The sequence below is a fragment of the Lissotriton vulgaris genome, chromosome 7, assembly GCF_964263255.1.
Source record: "Lissotriton vulgaris chromosome 7, aLisVul1.2, whole genome shotgun sequence".
In the NCBI taxonomy this organism is placed as follows: domain Eukaryota; kingdom Metazoa; phylum Chordata; class Amphibia; order Caudata; family Salamandridae; genus Lissotriton; species Lissotriton vulgaris.
In genome coordinates, this window is record NC_141695.1 from 590,512,194 (window position 1) to 590,531,793 (window position 19,600).

General features: G+C 42.7%; 1 protein-coding gene across 3 annotated transcripts in view; it reads left to right on the plus strand.

Moving 5' to 3' along the window:
• ST6GALNAC2 (ST6 N-acetylgalactosaminide alpha-2,6-sialyltransferase 2) overlaps positions 1-19,600 on the plus strand; it is a 260,660-nt gene that overhangs the window by 222,260 nt on the left and 18,800 nt on the right. For all 3 annotated transcript variants that reach the window (XR_015297498.1, XM_086930684.1, XM_086930685.1), the window contains 2 exons: positions 6,376-6,538; positions 14,813-14,951. Coding sequence is in view for 2 of the 3 variants with exons in the window: in XM_086930684.1 (XP_086786810.1) it covers positions 6,376-6,538; positions 14,813-14,951 (302 nt within the window). In the remaining variant the exon portion in view is untranslated. The remainder of the gene's footprint in view (positions 1-6,375; positions 6,539-14,812; positions 14,952-19,600) is intronic.

Consider the following 19,600-nt stretch of genomic DNA (forward strand, 5'->3'; position numbering starts at 1 on the left):
CCTTACGTCTTTTCTATATTAGTTATTTTCATTGAAAACTAAGAATGTGCAAATCTCGATTTTATTTTTCTTTAGTAAATTGTGCGAAATTTTGTGAAATGTGGCAGCTGGTATTTTCGCATGAAAATTGAGCATGAGCATACCCTGCTTTCATAAGTCATGCATGATACCAGTAGGAGACTGGTTCAAAGAGCTAATGTTTCATGGCCATTATTTTCACAAGATATTTTCTGTTCCTACTAGTGACTCGAAGGAGGAAATATTAAATATTGTTCCCAAAAAATGAACAATTTCACGAAACTTGCATCACGGAAAAATTGGCACTTTTGAGATCATAGCAAAAATCTCACTGTACCCTTCCATTTGCATACTGAAGTGGAGTTGTTACGTTTTCATTGCTCTGATCTTTGTGTGAACCTTTTCTTATCACAGGTTCAGACCTTGTTATGGTTCATGTAGGCTGTCATCCTTGCAAGGTCAATTAAATGACTACCAGGTTGGATTGTGTAATTACTGCTCGACCTAAAGCATTATCTAAAAGCAATGAGAGGAAACCGGTATAAACAGAATAGGTTCTTATTGGAATCAAGGATTGTGTTATATGTTTTATGTGAAAGTGGGATTCTTTTGTTCCTGCATTTTTTTAAATTTTTATTGTCAATCAAACGTTAAAGTGTGGGTGTGTCAATATTTAGACAACTGAGGAGTTCTATATGACTCCTGTGAGAAAACTAATGGAGTAACCCCACGCCGTGAGTTACTGCTGGGTGTAGTAATTTGCCATGGTTGTGTAGGAGTTTAAAGGGCCTCCTTCTAAGATCTTCAACACAGGGCTCAACTGGCCAATAGCAATCAGGCACTGCTAGATGGGTCGGTCTGACAGGTGAGTGTGTGGGTAGGTTTTGTGGCTCTGTGGTGCCGCCTCTGTAGCTGTGGCTGTGTGGGCCTGGGTTGTGACAACTGATAAAATGACAAGGATGCAGTAGCAGTTGGTTGTATGCCAGAATATGTTCTGAAATATTGCCCAACGAAGTTGAAGCGAGTTTACACTCCAAAACCGGACGCACAGCGTACTCCATGTTACTTCATAAAATACAATGAATTCATCCATGTTGAAAACAAATGTATTCAAAGTAGTCCAAAGTTCATCCGTTTCTGATGTGTTACATGTGAGACGCTTCTGTAAAAACAGCTTCTAATCCGGCAGATACGCTAATCCAGGCTTTTTTCTGTCGCATGAGTCATACATAATTGATCCTTAGTGGTTAATCATATTTTTCCCAATGCATTCGGGCTATTTGTAAGCCCTTCTTCAGGGGGTGAATGAATGAATGAATGAATGAATGAATGAATGAATGAATGAATGAAGTGGGTCTTATAAGTCGCGACGAAATGTGCTACACCAAAAATACCCAAGGAAGCCTTTCTCCAAACATTAACTTGCCCTCGTTTTTAATCCGTTCCAGTTTCCCAGCAGCGTGGGTTTTAACAACGCTGCCATGAGTCCGATATCCATAAAACCAACCACGTTCCCCGTTCTTCGTACCTTTATCTTCCATCGTTATAAACACCTTCTCAATCTATCCACTCCTACAAACAAGCAAACTGCTCACTGATGTTATCCTCCTTCTTAACTGATATGATGTGCCTCCTCAACTTTAATCCAACCAATACCTACGTTCCCGCAACAATGCCTTCCCCTTGTTACTACAAATCCCATAAGGATGCGTTTAGAAACGACCCCTTTTCACAGTTGATGCAAAATATCCTGCTACATGCTTCTTCAGGTGTTACCTGAGTGCCCCGCCCACCCTTAGATGTTATGCTCATACATTAGTTATAAAATTTCATGTATCAATTTTTCTCGTCAAGCAATTATATAAACGTATTGCACCCATTCCCACATGTGTTAAATTACATAAAAAATTTACATGTACAGTGCAAACCGAATCTGACCATCGTGTTAATTTTCAACGTGATTACCCATTCTAGAGGATAGATGGTATTGCTTCACATGTAACTTAATTACAGTTTTATCACCAGTTATCCGCGGGTGCAACTTGTTAAAAGGGCAGATATATTTCATATAGATTGAAAAAAAGGGGAATAAACAAGTGCACACCTATTTTTACAGTTTTTCAATTTCACTAGATTAAAGTTTCGACAATTATTGCATGTAGCCCGGTAACGCGGTCTGCCCTAATTCCACGGAGTGAATAGATTGAGAAGGTGTTTATAACGATGGAAGATAAAGGTATGAAGAACGGGGAACGTGGTTGGTTTTATGGATATTGGACTCATGGCAGAATTGTTAAAACCCACGCTGCTGGGAAACTGGGACGGGAAGTGTTAAACTGGAACAGATTAAAAACGAGGGCAAATTAATGTTTGGAGAAAGGCTTCCTTGGTTATTTTTTGTGTAGCACATTTTGTGCATCGAGGAAAAACGTTACTTATGAAGCTCACTGCTAAACGTATTTTGTAAGTTCACGATGCACTATATAATATTCTTCATGTATGTCAGTTGGAAAACAAAATCTAATGGGTGTGTGTATTTTTTACAACTTGTAGTGTTCCCCTGAAGAAGGGCTTACAAATAGCCCGAAATGCATTGGGAAAAATATGATCAATCACTGAAAAAGATTAACCACTAAGGATCAATTATGTATGACTCATGCGACAGAAAAAAGCCTGGATTGGCATATCTACCAGATTAGAAACTGTTTTTACATAAGCGCCTCACATGAAACAGATCAGAAATGGATTAATTTTGGACTACTTTGAATAAATTTGTTTTCAACATGGATGAATTCATAGTATTTTGTGAAGTAACATGGAGTGCGCTGTGCGTCCGGTTTTGGAGTGTAACCTCGCTTCAACTTCGTTGTGTATTTCAGCAAGCGGAATTAGGGCAGACCGCGTTACCGGACTGCACGCAATAATTGTCGAAACTTTAATCTAGTGAAATTGAAAAACTGTAAAAATGGGTGTGCACTTGTTTATCCCCCTTTTTCACTGAAATATTGCCTGACATAAATATTGTGTCCTAAATGTTGTCTCATATCTATTTTCTTTTATTTACTCAGATTAGGAGATATTATTGTAGACCATATTTAGCACACACTATTAATGACAGAGGATTGCCTGGCTTTGATGTTCTGGCACCATGCCATAGCAGGCAGCACGGTGCTGGTGACAGTATTGTATTGTATTGTATTGTAATTGCATTCATATAGCGCTTACTACCCCTGACGAGGTGTCAAAGCGCTTTTTTGGCGAGTAGCACGCTACTCCGGGACCCATAGAGGATTAGTGTTGAATTAGTACAATGAAACATGCGAGACATTTTAAGTGGTGGATAGGTTAGTCAGTTATTTGGATTGATAGCAGAAGGATAGAGGAGGATAAAGGTTTCTCTTTATATAGCGCTTGTTGACGCACGCTATTCAGGAATCCTACAAAGGATTAGTGGTGAATTAATATGGTGAAAGATGGAGTAATTTCAGTGGTGGATATTAGTCAGTTACTTGGAGTGAGAAGGATAGCGGAGGGATAAAAGGGGAAGATAGATTTGCATTCATAAAGCACTTATTACCCCTGAGGGGTGTTGAAGCGCTTCTCTGGCGAGTAGCACGCCACTCTGGAACCCATAAAGGATTACTGTTGAAAATCAGTATAGTAAAAAAATATGAAGTAATTTGTTATTCAGTTATTTGGGTAGTGTATTAGTATAGTTTAATATGGAATTTGAAAAGTGAACATGTTAGTCTGTTAATTTCGATTGAAAAGGATAGTGGATGGATAAAAGAGTGAACGTTTTTTTTTTTTAGGTCTTAGCAATAGAAGGAGGCTTTTGGATGAGTAAAAAGGGGTTTTTGAGGGGAGGACTCAGAGGAAAGAGTTTAGAAAGGTTTGTTTTGGGGGATCCGTATAGTAAAAGAGGGGTCAGATGATGCAAGGAGAGGTAGAGTAGGAGAGAGTCTAGAAAGGGTTATTTTTGGAAATCATAGTAGTGGTATGAGGTTTAGGATAAATGAGAGAATGGATTTAGAGGTTATATTGATGTATAGGATGAGACATCGGGTAGTGCATTGGAAGGAGTAGTAGAAGAGGTTTGAGATGAGTCAGAAGGTTGGGCTAAAAGATATATTGAGCGAAGTATAGGCTGAGAAATAGGTTAGTGCATTGGAAATGCTAAATTAGAAGAAAGTGATAAATATATAGATCCATAATTACATTGAAAGTATATAGATACATAAAGGAGGTAAGTATATGTAGATTAAAGATATTGATAGAGGCACAGGATGAGAAATGGGGTAGTGCATTGGAAATGATTTTTCGGGAGAAAAGTAGCAGACACACAGATCCAAGTACATGGAAGGTACATAGATGCACAATGGAAGTATGTACATGTAGACCAAAGATGATTTTTATTTATTTATTATTATTATTTTTTCTCTCAACAACATAATTATTTTTACATGTTTATACAAAGTAATACACAAAGATAGGTACATATCTATAGTGAGAAAAAATGCTTGTATACAGAGGGATATGCTATAAATTTCGGTTTGCGTATGGTGCTTATGTGGGGAAGAGCCAAATCTTGAGTAGTTTTCTGAAGATAAGGTGGTTGTCGGTGGACCTTATGTTGGGGGGTAAAGAGTTCGATAGTTTGGCTGCTTGAACAGAGAAGGATGTGCCACCCATGGTTTTTTTCTTGTATGGTGGGATTGTGAGGCGAGATGCTCCTTTAGAGCATAGGTTCCTTTGTTGAATGTGTTTGGTGATTTTATTCCTGATGAAAAGCGGTCCCATTCCATGTATTGCTTTGTGGGTGATACAAAGCAGCTTGAACATGGATCTTCTGGCAACCGGTAACCAATGCAGGGCTTTCAAGGCAGCGGAGATGTGGTCTCGTGGTTTGATATGCAATAGTAGTCTGGCAGTCGAGTTCTGAATCCGTTGTAGTCTTTTCATGGTCGTTAAAGGTGATCCGTGGTAGAGGCTATTGGTGTAATCGAGTTTGGACAGAACAAGGGAGATGGTAGCTTGGACCTTGTGTGGAAATCCCAAATAAGGGAAAATTTGTCGCAGCATTTTTGTAGTAGCAAAGCTTAATCTTGCTAGTTTATCCACTTGGGCATTCATCGACAGCTTGGAGTCCATGGCCATTCCGAGGTTTCTTACTTCCTTTGATACTTTAGGCAGTGATCCCAGTTCATCAGGCCATGCGGCAATCGAGTTGTAATGTTTACAATTGCCACACGTGAGTATTTCAGTTTTTGAAGCATTCAATTTGAGATGGCTCCAGGTCATCCACTGATCTACGGCTCTGAGACATCTGAAAATTGGTGCTTTTCCAATGTCTTTGGGGCATTCCAGTTGAAGGAGTATTTGCGTGTCATCTGCATAGTTATAGCACGTGAGGTGAGTTGTCAGGTTTCAGCGGGTCCAAGTTTGTTTTCTTCAGTAAAGGGTGTATGTATGACTTTTTGAGTTCTTCTGGAAATATTCCAGTAGTTAAGGAATCGTTGATGATTCTTCTTACTGGAATGGCAGCAGAGGTTGTTAAAAGAATTGTCTTGAAAGTTTGTGGCGGACAGGGGTCAGAAGGGTTGCCGGCAGGCCTGCTTTCTTTGACCAGGTCCATAAATTCATCGTGAGAGATGTGTTGGAAGGAACGGAGAGGCTTGATTAGAGCATTCTTGGATTGTTGTTTTGTACAAGGGTTAGTGCTGGTGCTTTGTTTCTGTTTTAAGTACGATTCCAACATGTCTGCTTTGTCCGTGTAATGATTTGCCAGTTTGTCTGTGAAATTTTGAGTAACAGGATGAGTTCCTTCTAGGCAATTTGGTTTACGAAGTTCATTGAGTATTTTATAGAATTCTTTATTTGCACATTTAGCGTTTTGAATTCTGTCTGAATAGTACTTTTTCTTGCTTTTTCTTGCTGCCAGGGTCGAACTAGGACTGCAAATAGGGTGAGGCACCAAAATAAAAGTGGCTACCACTAGCAAAGCATATAGTTAAAAAAGTGGTAACATTAGAGAAATCAATAGTAATAAAAACCTATTGGAGCAACTCATCGGGCACTGCCTCATTGCCCTGTAGGCCAGTCCAACCCTGATTTTTGCCAACCCAAAATCTTTATTTTCCCAGGGTATTCTGCAAAGCTGAAAAGGACACAGAAAGTCACTTTACACATCCCACTTGATAACATATGTCCTCTGATTTGACACTTGGGTGTTCTAAAAAATATTGCAATTACAGCTGAGCGTAATGTTTGAATGTGTACTTTCCAATCATCATGCACATGGCAAGTTTTTGCAACACATTGATGCTAACATAACTCTTTCTCCCCATTTATTTTCAGTTGTCTCCTCCACCCTGAAGCTTCTGAACCATTCTGCCAACAGCTGGATGTTTGACGCTAAACCGCAGGACGGGTGCGTGCGTTGTTCTGTAGTCGGGAACGGGGGCATCCTGAATGGGTCACGACAAGGCAAAGCCATAGATGCCCATGACTTTGTGTTCAGGTATGAGAAATGAAATTGCTATCCTTGGTCAAGCATCCCAGTTGTGACTATCCATTCTGTGACATTAGTTTGCAACACTCCCTTGTGACCCCTCCCCCACCCCACCTGGCAGTCCTTGATTTTTAGCCTCTAGCGCTTTACTTTGCATGTCTTGCAGTTTATCTTTTTCCATTGTAGGTTTGGGCTCACAAATCTCAGCCTACAAAGTGCTGCTGACTAAAAATCCCAACTGCATATGTCAAATGTGATGCCAATAGGAAGCGACCTTTTCAACACAGTTGTTATCACGTTCCATTACAACGTGGTCATTACAACAACCGCATTGCTAGAACGCGATACCATTGCAAAGCAAGTCATTAGATCGGCTTAGACTAGATGGCGCTCCAACCTAAGAAATAGTATGATTTACTATTCCAGCACCTTCCCTACTGTTGCGCAAGGTGGAGTTGGAATAGTAAATTATACTATTTCTAATGTTGGAGCGCCATCTAGTGCAAGTCAATCTAATGACTTGCATTGTAAAGGTATTGCGTTGTAACAATGCAGTCGTTGTAATGACCTCGTTGTAATGGAACGCGGCGTAAAAGCATGCGTTGTAACATGCTATATTCGATACCAACACCAGAGAAGCAGTAATGGCTCCAAATAACGCACAAGTGACTAGTCCATCAAAGTAGGTAAATGGTATGCATTCAACCCTGGGGCTCTACTGCCTAAAGGCCCTCTTTGAAATCACCAAAAAACATACTACAAGGGGGAGCATACAAAACCTAAATAAAAGCATCAATTCAAAATATCAAAATCAGTTATTTATCTAGTCCATTGAGGCCACCAAAGCCATTTACGTGTGAAGTAAATCTTTATTCTTCTAAGCAATATATTGTGAATTCTCAGCCCAGTCAAAGCATTTCGTCCTTTCATCAGAACTTCATCAGAGATTGCAAGAGCTTATTTGTGGAAGAATTCTATATTGATAACACACTGTCCCTTCAATAGCTCCCGAAATATGATCATTTCTTTCATATCCAGGTGCAATAAGTATTTTCCAATGCACTCTGAGGGAGCAGTAACCACAATAAAGTATGATTACTAGTACACTCTGAGATCACCCTCTTAGCAGAACATCTTTGGGCTCTCCTGTTGCAATGCTAAAAACCATGGAGCACCCTCAGAGGACTTGCTGACTATGTACAATACTGATCAAGCAAGGGAGCATTGTCAATGAGCAGACTAGCACAGCTTCAGAAGCAGTCTGAGAACCTCTACCTATTTAATAGAAGTAAGATTTACGAATGAAATAGTTCAGCACTTCTCAGAACAACAGATTGTTATGCTGGCCCCATTTTTTACCTTTAGAATAAGAGTGGGTGGTGAACTCCACTCCGCCAGCGGAGTTTGCAGAGTTTTGCCAACTCCACACTCTGCTGGGAACGCAGAGTTCAACAAAAACTCCAATTCCACAGCGTCGCGGAGTTTGCCCCTGTCACCCACCCCTAGGAGGCTGTCGGGGCTTACCTAGTGCATTCTCCACCATGCCCGGCCTGTCCTCCCCCTGAGTCTTGGCTGTCTTCTCTCCTCATCAGTCCAAAACCCCTATGCTGTACGTCTTGGGAGGACTGCGCATGCACAAACGCATGGGCAGTCCTCCCAAGATGTACTGTTGTGTAGTTCCTATATTCCCAATAGGCTCTGCGCATTGGAATAATATATCCTATAGATTTGACATTGGACTTTGGTCAACTAGGTCTCTATCGAATATACTAAACTTAATTGTGTGTGTGCCAGCTAACTCAGGTCACTAGAAACTTTCTCGAATTCACAAGAAGGGATTAGTTTCTGACAACCGCATAAACATGACAACTTTGTTTCCCAAGAATAAGAATATATCTCTCAGAGTCGTTTAAACAATAGATAAGTATTTCACCCAGTCAATCGTGCATGCTTCATTTCTACAAAGTTGCAGAGAAATAGAGAGACAGGCGTTTTCTATAAAAAGGGTTTATTGAACAGTCGTCTTTCTCATGCAAGAGAGGTGAACTGCTACAATCATTATGCAGACTGCAAAGTATAATGCATACAGCGTAAATAGTAATATGAAATAATACTGTAAGAGCATTGTATGGTACATACATAAATAACTTAGACTAAAATACTCAGCTGGTGCTTCTAAAATACACCTACCCCAATGTACCTAACCTAAGTCTAGTACGAGGGAAGAAGTAAGTATTGTGTAGCATAGGTTTAGTTTTTTGCCAAGAATCTACCAAAGGTTTCTCTAGGTTCTAATCAGCTCCATACCTTGTTAGAATGAAGGAGGTCTGGTATCTCTGTCTCGGGACTAGATTTCCCAACAATCCGCAAGGGGAGCCGGAAACACTGCAGCTGGATTCTCGGCAGGAGAAAGGCAGCTTCTTGATCAGTGCGTCAGCTGGAGAGTCGGCTTCCTTCTGCACTTGCTGTAGCGAGCTGCGTCGGGCAAGTAGGTCTTCGAACTGCTCTGAACCACTGTATCTTGCTAGAGCAAGTGAAGGTATATTTATACCTTGAGGTGTTTAGGAATGCCATAGTTTGACGTAAAGTCGGGCATATGAACGTCCGGAAAGAACCCCTTGTTCTTTGTGAAGTAACTGAGTTCTTGGACAAATCAATATTCAATCAAGGGGAAGTCCCTGACTGCTTAAGCTGGTTTTCCAATAAGTCGTTGTGACGTTTGGTATGGGTGGAAGTAGCCATGCCTGTATTTGGGTAGCCTAGGCTATGCCTAAATAAGGGTTTGATTTCTATGCCTATATAAGAGCAATGTGAATTGTACCTATATAAGGGCATGAATCGGGAAAATTCACTCTGAGCTTAAAACGCCACACAACAGTACAGAAAAGGGGTTTTGCACCGACGAGGAGGGGAGACAGCCAGGAGGAGGACAGCCTGGGCACGGTGGAGAACGCACCAGGTAAGCCAAGCAGGTGGCAATCTGGGGGTCAGGAACCCACTGAGTTCTTAATAAACTAAGTGGAATTCCGCATTGTAGCAGTCTCCCAACTCTGCCCACCCTTACTTTAGAACCTGGGCTGGACTTGGAACTAAAATCACTTGAGGAACATTTCATAGACCTAGCAAGGATTAGTGAGCATGCCTGGCCCTCCCTAGGGTTTTACCTGGGAGGATTTAGCAGTGTGAATCTTTTCTGGATTCACATGCTGTACATTATTGGTAGCGTCTGGAACACTCCCCTTTTACAGTAATTTCTCCCTGCTTTTTCTTTAGTTTCTTTGTTTGGTTGTGGGGCATAAATGTCCCACACCATTTGGTGCTTAGTCCAGCTTGTCCTGATGTCAGACACACTCCTCAGAAGTCTCCTTTCGTGGTTGCCATCTTCAGATTCTTTTTTCTGCCATTAGGTCTGAAAGTATCTCTGAAGCTCTCCAAAAATCAAAGGAAAGAAGAGCAAAAAAGAGAAATCATCGAGGAAATTTCGAAAATTAGAGAATGCCATCATGATAGTCCAAGGAAGAGAATCCTTTCCAAAGAGTTCCACCAACTTCCACCTAAAACAATGAAGAAAGTGGAACATGCACAGAGCAAAAGACTGAGAAGGAAGACTGCATAGACAGTGGGACCGCTGCTCTGCGTGAGATAGATAATACATCTTTCCATTTCTGTCCAGAGTGCGACCACAAGTTTGCAAAGAGGAACAACCCCTAAGTGTGCAATCTTTGACTGCAGAAAGATCACAACTCCAACTTGTGAGGCCTGCGAAGAATTCAAATCAAAGATGCCGAGTACATGAGAAAAGCAAAGGCAAGCACACTACACCATGCAGGAGCAGAAGGAAACCAAGACCTCGGACTATCAAGCGTAGAGGAGGATAATGCTGCCAAAGAGGCTGGAGAAGAGTGCTCGGATGTCGAGAGAGAGAGATCATCGACGTTGAGCGCAAATGCAGGACATCAAAGGAGAGGTGCACTCAGGTAGCACTGAAAAAGTTGGGAGCAGTCGAGCTGAATGTTTTGGATTCTAGATCACAAAAGACTGCCTGGGTGCCAAACGTTTTGAGGACAGAAGACCAATTGAGGCAAAAGGATCCCCGCGCGCACCAAACAAAGAATACCACAGATGGCAGGGTCTCAAAGACACTGACGTCAAAAAATGATCGAAGTCGAGAGAAAAGCAAGAAGTTGGCAATACAGCCAATAGCAGCCGAAACTTCGATGCCGAAGAGAAGGGCAGTAAATACACTCGGTACCGAAGAACGCGCACTCAAATATGAGTGCAAGAGAAGACAGAACAAGGCTAAAATGGCCACAATCCTTCAAAAGAAGAATGACTTTGAAGCCTCACTCCAGGAATTCTGAATAAGGTAAAGCTTTTGATGGAAAGCGCATAGGAGGAGAAAGACTTAGGGAGGGAAAATTAGCAATACTCCTCTCAATGGTGAACACCTTTTTGGAAGTGCAGTAGATGACACACTGCAGCAAATCAAAAAAGACACAGCAAAGTCGATAGGGGCCCTATAGCTTAAGGGCAGCAGAGAAGGGGAATCACCCCTACTGGAAGACCATTGGGAAGTGGAGGTTTTCAAATCCTCACAACACATCAAGTCTGCCAACACATCAGCCACGCGTAAACACCTGCCCAAAAATGGCAATTTCAAACACCACAATGGTGAGCGACAGGCAAAGGAGAGCTGTCAAGAGGGGAGGCAGCAACAAACAAGTGACTCACTAAATATGGAGTTCCAACCACCCACACAAAACCTGTGGAGGCGGAATATGAGGCTACTTCCAGGGGTGGCGGGACGTTACATCGGATTAATGGATTCTCAACATCACCCAACACAGCTATTATATAGAACTGGAAAAACACCCGCCAACTAGGTCCCAAAGCACACCACCCACATGACCTAAGACAAGACCTAGCTTCAACCGGTAGCAAAAGAACTGCTACAGAAACAAACAATAGAAAAGCTGCCCCTAAAAAAAGATCAATCAAAGAATCTACTCAACATACATCCTGATACCGAAAACCAGACCAGTCACTACTGCCCATTCTAGACCCCCACTTCCTAAACAAGTTCATAAGAACACAAAAGTTCAAGATGACATCTCTACAGGAGGTCATCCCTCAACTCCAGCAAGGGGATTACATTGCAACCCTAGACTTAAACTATACTTATCTACACATTGCAAGGAATCACAGGCACAAGACGTTATTGTGCTTCATTTTACACAAAACATACTACCAAATCACAGCACTACCTTTTGGCATAAATTCCGCTCCCAGAGTATTCACAAAGTGCCTGGAGACCATAGCCAATCCCCTGAGAAGAAAGGGACTACATGTGTACCCCTTCTAAATCGACTGGCTGGTGAGAGCAAATTCTGCTCACAGGTGCAGAAATAGCCTAAGAACAGTGATGATGACCCTCCACAGTTTGAGGTTCACAATAAAAATGGAGAAGTCTTCACCCACTCCAGAATAGGAGAAGCTCTTCTTGGGAGCAAAAATAAACGCAATACAAGTGAAGGCATTTACATGCGAGAAAAGAGTCCTGGCTATAACACAAGAAGCTCTCTGTTACCAAAAATGTCAATCTCTGACAGTGAGGGCTGTGAGGAAATTACCAGGAAGGAAGGCTTTCTGCATACCACTAATACCACATGCTGGGCTACACATGAGACAATAAGGGATGGGTCCAAAACCAATGGTCACAGGCAACGAAGAGCTGGGTAGATATAGTAGTTGTCACGCAGAGAGTGCAGGATGAAATTAGTTGGTGGAACAGAACAAATGGCAGGAAGACCCTTCATGACACCAGCGCCAACAGTGACCATCACCACGTACGCCTCGTGTATGGGATGGGATGGGAGCTCATATGGAGAAGCTGAACATCAGTGGGGTATGGACACCAAAGGAAGCAGTACATCTCCCACATCTACTGGGGTTACGGGCAGTGTTCCCAGCCTGAAAAGCAAGTCGTATTTGATTTGTAAGAGGCCATTATAAGAAAGTGGGATTCTGATTATGCAATGGATCGGAATCCGTGTAGCATTTCGTCGTCTTTGCCCATCCTGAATGAAAGGATGAAACCAATAAATTGGTTACAAACTGGCTATCTATTGAGCAAAAAGCCTACCTCTGTTGTTGCATGCATGTGGGGTGATTGTGCAAAGCCCCAGTGCTTAGACCTTTTCAGGGAACATAAGAACAGTATATGGAAATGCCAGAATACCTTAAAGAAAGAAGGCAAAGTTGAATTATTGAAGTACACTGTACCATAAGCATTACTTGCTCTGCAGATAATCATCATGGACAATGTACTATGAACAAACACTTTTTATTGACTAACCTTGGGAAAAGGCAATGGTAATTACGAGTAGACAATTAATAGCTATATACATTAAGTGGGGTTACGCAAAATAATGCCCCGCCCGCAGAATGTGATGCCTTTGATTCTACCTTACCTCAAAGATATACTTGGGCCTTGGGCTGAATGTGGGCCCCTTGGAGGGTTGAGGGACCCTCTGTTCTGCAAAGCTGCAGGAGCCTATGTTACGCCCCTGTATACACGGTCACTGTGGGGCCCAGTGTGCTTAGAGCTACATAGGAGTGCCTCCTACTCATATAATTGGATTCCAGTAGGGCCCTGGAGTAGAACAATCATTCATGCTGCTGCAGGGAGAAAGATTCAGAGAGTATGGGCTGCACAGTGTTTGCAGATAACCAGAGCCAGACTGGCCATAACGGGCATCAGGCGTTTCCCCAGGGGCTGGTCCAAAAACATTTCTAGTGCTGCTTGGATTTCCCAATCCGACCTTGCAGATGACAGTAATGCATCCTGGGCACTGATGGTAGGTAGTAGTCTGAGGCTAAGTGTAGGCAGTGATAGAAAGAATGAACACGCTGGCCATCACAAAAGGAGAAGGAAAGACTTCCGGTTGAAATTCTGCTTGCAGTCTGCAAGTAAATGAGAATGCAGCCCAACAGTCAGGAAAGATAGCTATTCTCCATAGAATAATCCGAGTGAAAGCAGTTCAGCAGTCACTTGGAGTCTTTTTTCTTTGAGTGAGATGGGCAAAGAGGTCCCTCGACACACTCCCTGGTGAACTGAAACACTTGCAGCCTGTGACCTCCACTGGATGTCGGCTAAATCACATTGGTGGCATTCTCATCAGCAGGACGATAGATGCATATAACTGTGATTGTCATCTCACTGCAGCCACTGAGAGCTCCTGTACCTCCCTGGCTGGTACTTTGGGACTGGTAGTCGAAGTGGACCTCCAGGCTTACATAGGGTCAGCTCAGCATATCATCTACCTTCTCAAACAGAATTAGAGAGACAATCCCTATTTTCAGGGCTGATGCACCCTTCTTATCTCCTGGTAACAGTCAGTAGAGGCAGTCAGGTCACTGGTTCTCTTGTCTAATGAGGTTAATGGCCCTACAAAGACCTTTTCTCTACGTGGGAGGTTGTGTTTTGGATGATACAGGTGATAGTAGGGAATGTCAGGACATCCGGAGCCAAGCAGGGTCTGCCGCACTCTACCTTTAGATGGCTTCTCTGTACTGCAGCCTGCTCTTGATCTAGGACTCACAGGCTTCAGGTAGTTCTTCTACCTGCCAGGGGATGCTTCTGACAGCCACAGTCTTCCATGCATTGCAATTGGAGTTATAACAGAGCACAGGCTATCATTCACCAGGTGCATAGGCTGATGTCCTTATTCCTGGGAGACACCATTCACTAGTCTTTGAAGTATCCAAGGACAAAAGATAAAGAGATGTGCTGCCAGAGAGCAGATGGAAACCACACAGGGTATCGTAGTGGTGCATTTGTATAGAGCAGATAGTGGAGCCCTCTCAGAAAGGTTGGCACACCCAAGGGACGAATAAAGACATTCCATGCAGAGATCTCCTGTGTGAGTAGTGTAAACCATCTTTTTTTTTATAATCTTCTTTTATTTGTAGTTTTGAAATACAGACTATAGAGGTAGGCCTTAAAGTGCCTGAATGGAAAGTAAAACTACTGAGTTCTGATCTACTTGCTTCTCATGTGGGACACGTAATATATCGGTTCAGATTTCACTGGATCCCCTAATCTGCACAATCAGAACTTTTTTGGGCATAAACATTTCAATGACAAAGGTGAGAAGGTACTCCAGACTTAGTGTGTCACCAGTAGACGAAAGCATACATTTAAAATGCTGCTCTTGCTCGTTACACACCTACTTCAATATTCAGTGCCTCTTCCTAGCAATCTTTCGCTGGTTTTTGTTTCAGGTTGAATGGAGCAGTGACTGAGGGTTTTGAGGAGGATGTTGGCACCAAGACCTCCTTTTATGGATTCACTGTGAACACCATGAAGAACTCCCTAATAGCCTATCAAGTGTACGGATTCAAGAAAGTACCCCAGAGCAAGGTATGGTCAAGTGGGTGTACATCCTACTGGGATTTTGTTTTGTACAGCAATACTGAGTAATGGAAAACGTGAAATTACCATATCCAACATGCTTGGCAGGTCCTTTAGAACTATGAATTAGTGCTAAAATGGGTGGGTATTGTATCAGTATTCACACTTACTCGGATTAGGAGTTTGGCACAAATGACGCCCACTTCTATGTTGATATGAGCAACCACCACCAGGATGAATTCAGTTATAATGGCAATTACTAACAAAACACAAGCAGTAATAAAATGTGCAATATGAGCAGAAAACCATTTGCACAGATTATTGCCCTCTATTTACAAAAGGTTGCATAAGGGCCGTATTACAGAGAGCGCCCCAGGGGTGCATTGGACATCTGCACCCACCTTTTGCACCCCAGGGCACTTTGGTATTACAGAAGGAGCCACAGACGCTTGTGCGTCCCCTTCTGTAATACCGATAGCGCTGGGACACAAAGCCTAGCACTATCTGCAGAGGGCATTCCCTAATTTGCATGGGGGTGTGCCCCATGCAAATGAGGGAATCACTTTACCTCTGTGCCCATGCCCTATTACAGTGGGGCACAGAAACAAAGAACACACGCAAGCCGTACACCATAGGGGTTATCTAAGAAGAAGGACGGCGAGGACGAGTAAGGAGAGCAGCCATAGCGAGGAGGAGGCAGCCACGACAGGTAAGTACCTTTTTTATTACTTTATAATTACATAGGGAGGGGGAAGGCTTGTAGCTGAGTGAAGTTCCACGGAGTTGTTCCCCAACTCCGTGGAACTTCGCGTAGAGTCACTACGCCTGCTCCGCTCACTGTTAACTCAGACCTCGCCCCATGTTCAACATTTATGTTGCATCCATATTCTGCCATCTTCAGTCAGGATAAACAGCAGCCATTAACTGTCCAAAATATATTGGACACACTTTGGTCCAATCATGCAGTTTGATTTTTATATAACTGATTTTGACTTCTTATCGGACTTCTCTTACTGCCTATGTTGGGATACCTCAACTCTTGCTCACATGGTCTTCTTATTAGTGTGCAAATCCCCCCTTCTATGAAAGGCCAATAAAGATTCAAATCTGTACAAATCTCTCTCCCGTGAGTAACCTAACCTGATCAACAGTCTGAAAGTAGAAACGCAAAGTTTCAGCAATGCCCATATTTCATTCCTTGAACAGTTAACCATTCCACAAATCCATTTTCCTGTGGGTGATAACGGGAAAAGTGAAATGTTTGATATTGCGGTCCCCCTATACTACTACAAACTGGTTTCTTGCAAATCCCATTGGAAGAAAACATTCTTCATAAAATATGTCACTGCGTGAATAGCTTAGTTGTTGATAAACTGGACACAGGGTACTTAGTGAACTAATATTCATTAACCTAGAATATTAACGAACTGGTAACACTTTGAAAACTTGAAAAGTATACAGACTCCATTCACATGACAGGCTCTCCGGTAGGCCTCAAGCCATGCCACTACCTGTAAAGTAGTCTAGACCACCAGAACTGGTTTGTCATGGCTCCCTTGGTCGAGGAAACTCCTAGCTTCTTGGTTAATGAAGCCCTTCACTAATGAATTCACTTCATTCGTAGAATTTCATATTGAGGGGTAATAAGTAGGCAGGGAGCCTACTTATTACCCCGAAATATGAAATTCTACTCACTAGAAAGTTTTCACTGTTCGAAAATGCCATCCCTTACATATAACTTCACTCATTGATACTGGGTAGTGTATGAAAATCATGTCTCTGCTACAAATTCAGACTTGCTAACACAGATGTTTTGGAAGGTAACAGCCAGATCCTCTTCACTTCCCACCCGAGAACCGACCTTGCTTACCACGAAGATGTAAATTCTTGCACCCAGGGAAAATATTCTTGCTTCTAGGCATGTCAAGAATATCATAGCTCTGTTCTTGCGGTGTTAATGAATTCGGAGCCAACCAAATAGGGCTCATCATCTAGGCTCCCTCTAGTTCCAATACCACTTCAAACATTTGATGATCTAGTTATTACAAAAGTATGCATCCCGCTTCTTCTGTGAGCGAGTCAGTGATTCCTGCTCTATAATTTAATAGATGTGTTCCAATGAGCACAAAGACTGGGAAGAATAATTAATGGTGCAATAGCTTGTTCAGTATGCAGTGATCATACTGCATTGACCAGGAACAAATGGTGTATGGGTGTCAAGAGAGTGTTGTGCGGGAACACAGAGAAAACATTCGAACCCAGTGTCAAAGCTCATCTGTTATTCAATGTTCTATGGCATTTCACATCTTTGCTTTAATGAACTCTCGTGTGGTCCATTAACCCTGACAAATGATGCACACATTTAGAGTAGAATTCACAAAAAGTCTTGAAATACAGGGATTGGTCACAGCCCTGTGCAATGGATGTCTTCTCCATTGTCTCTCCTAAGTCCCCTTTGATATTGTCCCATTGTGTAAAATCATGCGCCTAATGGGTTCTATTTGGTCTTGAAAAAAGCAACACGTCCCCTGTTTTCGCAATCCATACCCTTTCATAAAGACCAGTCAAAACACTGTTCCATTAATGAACGTGTGTTTTGACATATTTTGTGAAGACCAAGCTATGATTCTGGAAACACATGACGACCTTGGAGCTTTTAGAGTGGTACTGCATTACCCTCAGAAATGTTGCCTTTATTGAAGCTAGGAAGAGTCATTTGTATAAATTGGTTACCAAGGTAACCAGGTCAAATTTCAGTCTGGTGAATAGATATGTGCCCTCAGGATTTCAAAAGCTGTAAAGAGCCTGGAAGGCAGATCCCAAACGGTTTCAAGGTATGCTAAATGTAGATCGAGGTTAGAAGAGACACACATTGTATGGAGCATAATAAACTTGCAGGATGGACAAGGTCCTCGGCTTGGCACCTGAAAATAAAAGGTACTTCCCCTTGCAACCTGTGCCACATAAACTATTGGAAACATATTAGCAGAACAACTGTGACCTGCAAAAGAAGTCAAATGCAAAGAAGCATTTATAAAAACAAAAATCAACATCATGGTATGCAGAGGGGTGCCTAAAGAGGCAGACCTAAGACAACTGAAGGGTACTTTATTACAGAGAAAACACCCTGTGCAGTACAGCACGTGAATTCCTCCCTTACCAACCACAACTGACAAACCACCCAACAGGATTCTAGATTTCCACTAACACTTTACTAGCAGCTCCAATGTCCTAATTGCTTTACAGTGAATTCATTTTACTGAACGGAAAGAAATTTAACACTGGTACAAAACATAGCCCCTTGAGTGAGTGAAAAGGTGCTCTATCTGCTTATTCTGCGTTTACCCAGCTCCTTCTTCTCTCCCCTGTGTTCCCCCATACCACGAGTCACATAAAGGGTTGTCTTACCCACTGGAAAGGGGACTACTCATTCACTGACACAGCCAACCTCAACAGCGACTCTTTTTCTACATCCCCAACCGCCGGCTCCGTTCCGCTGACCTCGCCCTCGCCTTCGTCCCTCGCATACGAAGAACTACCACCGGCGGCAGACCCTTCTCCCACCTCGCTGCCAAGACCTGGAACACCCTCCCACTGAGCCTACGAAAGACCCAAGACCTGCTGACCTTCAGGAGGCTACTCAAGACCTGGCTATACGACCATTAGCGCCACCCTCCTTTTTTCCCCCAAGCACCTTGAGACCCTTAAGGGTAAGTAGTGCGCTCTACAAATTCTTGATTGATTGATTGATTGAGCACAGTATCATCTTCCTTTGTGCAAACCTTTGCATTGTCTACACCCACTTCTCGCCCACTTGACACTCTACAGCTTTACCACCCAACATCTGGACATGTCACTTGTGTACATGATCCACCTTGCCTTCAACTTTCACTTTGCTTTCCTTCTGTCCACAATCACCATCTCACTCTTATCTATCCAACCTGCTGTCGACGTTTTACTCCCCATCCTTCTCCAGATGTATCTTTACTGGTGGGAGAGTACGCAACTGTCCTGTACACCCAAAATGTTTCTTTTACGGCCTCCCTCCATGTCCGTCCACTACCGAGCACCACTTGCACTTATTCCTCAACAAGGCTATCTAAACTGTTAGCACATGACACTCCTCTTTTCATGGTATAATTAACACATTTCACCTTGCTCTGCTTCAGCCATACGTCACGCTCAGAGTAGCATACGTTAAGGGGCTTAACTCATCCTCCTATGGTTATTAGGATGTCTCCTCCCATGTGTAATCTGTCACTGGCCAATATACCATAGCCTAGGTTTATCACCTCACTGTATCGCATCGAACAATGTCAGCCTGGCAGGTGGGGCCCGTACATTATCACTCTGCTGACCTTCCAGAAGCGCCTACTTGGAGAATGAATTAACCACCTCTCATTCCCCTACACTGCTTCCTGAACTTCTTGCACATACATGCATAATCCCCTTTCGTTTCCCCATGGATTCATCTGGGTGTCCTATACTTTTATTGTACTTTGCTTCTGCAACAGCAACGTAAGGTCAATGACAGATGAGATTAACAAGCGTCTTTCTACCTTTGATCATTCCTGGCTGCCCTCTGGCATACCCATAAATGTATGTTGTCTCCAAGACACATGCCTCCAATTGCTGTCACGTGGCCCCATACCATGTGG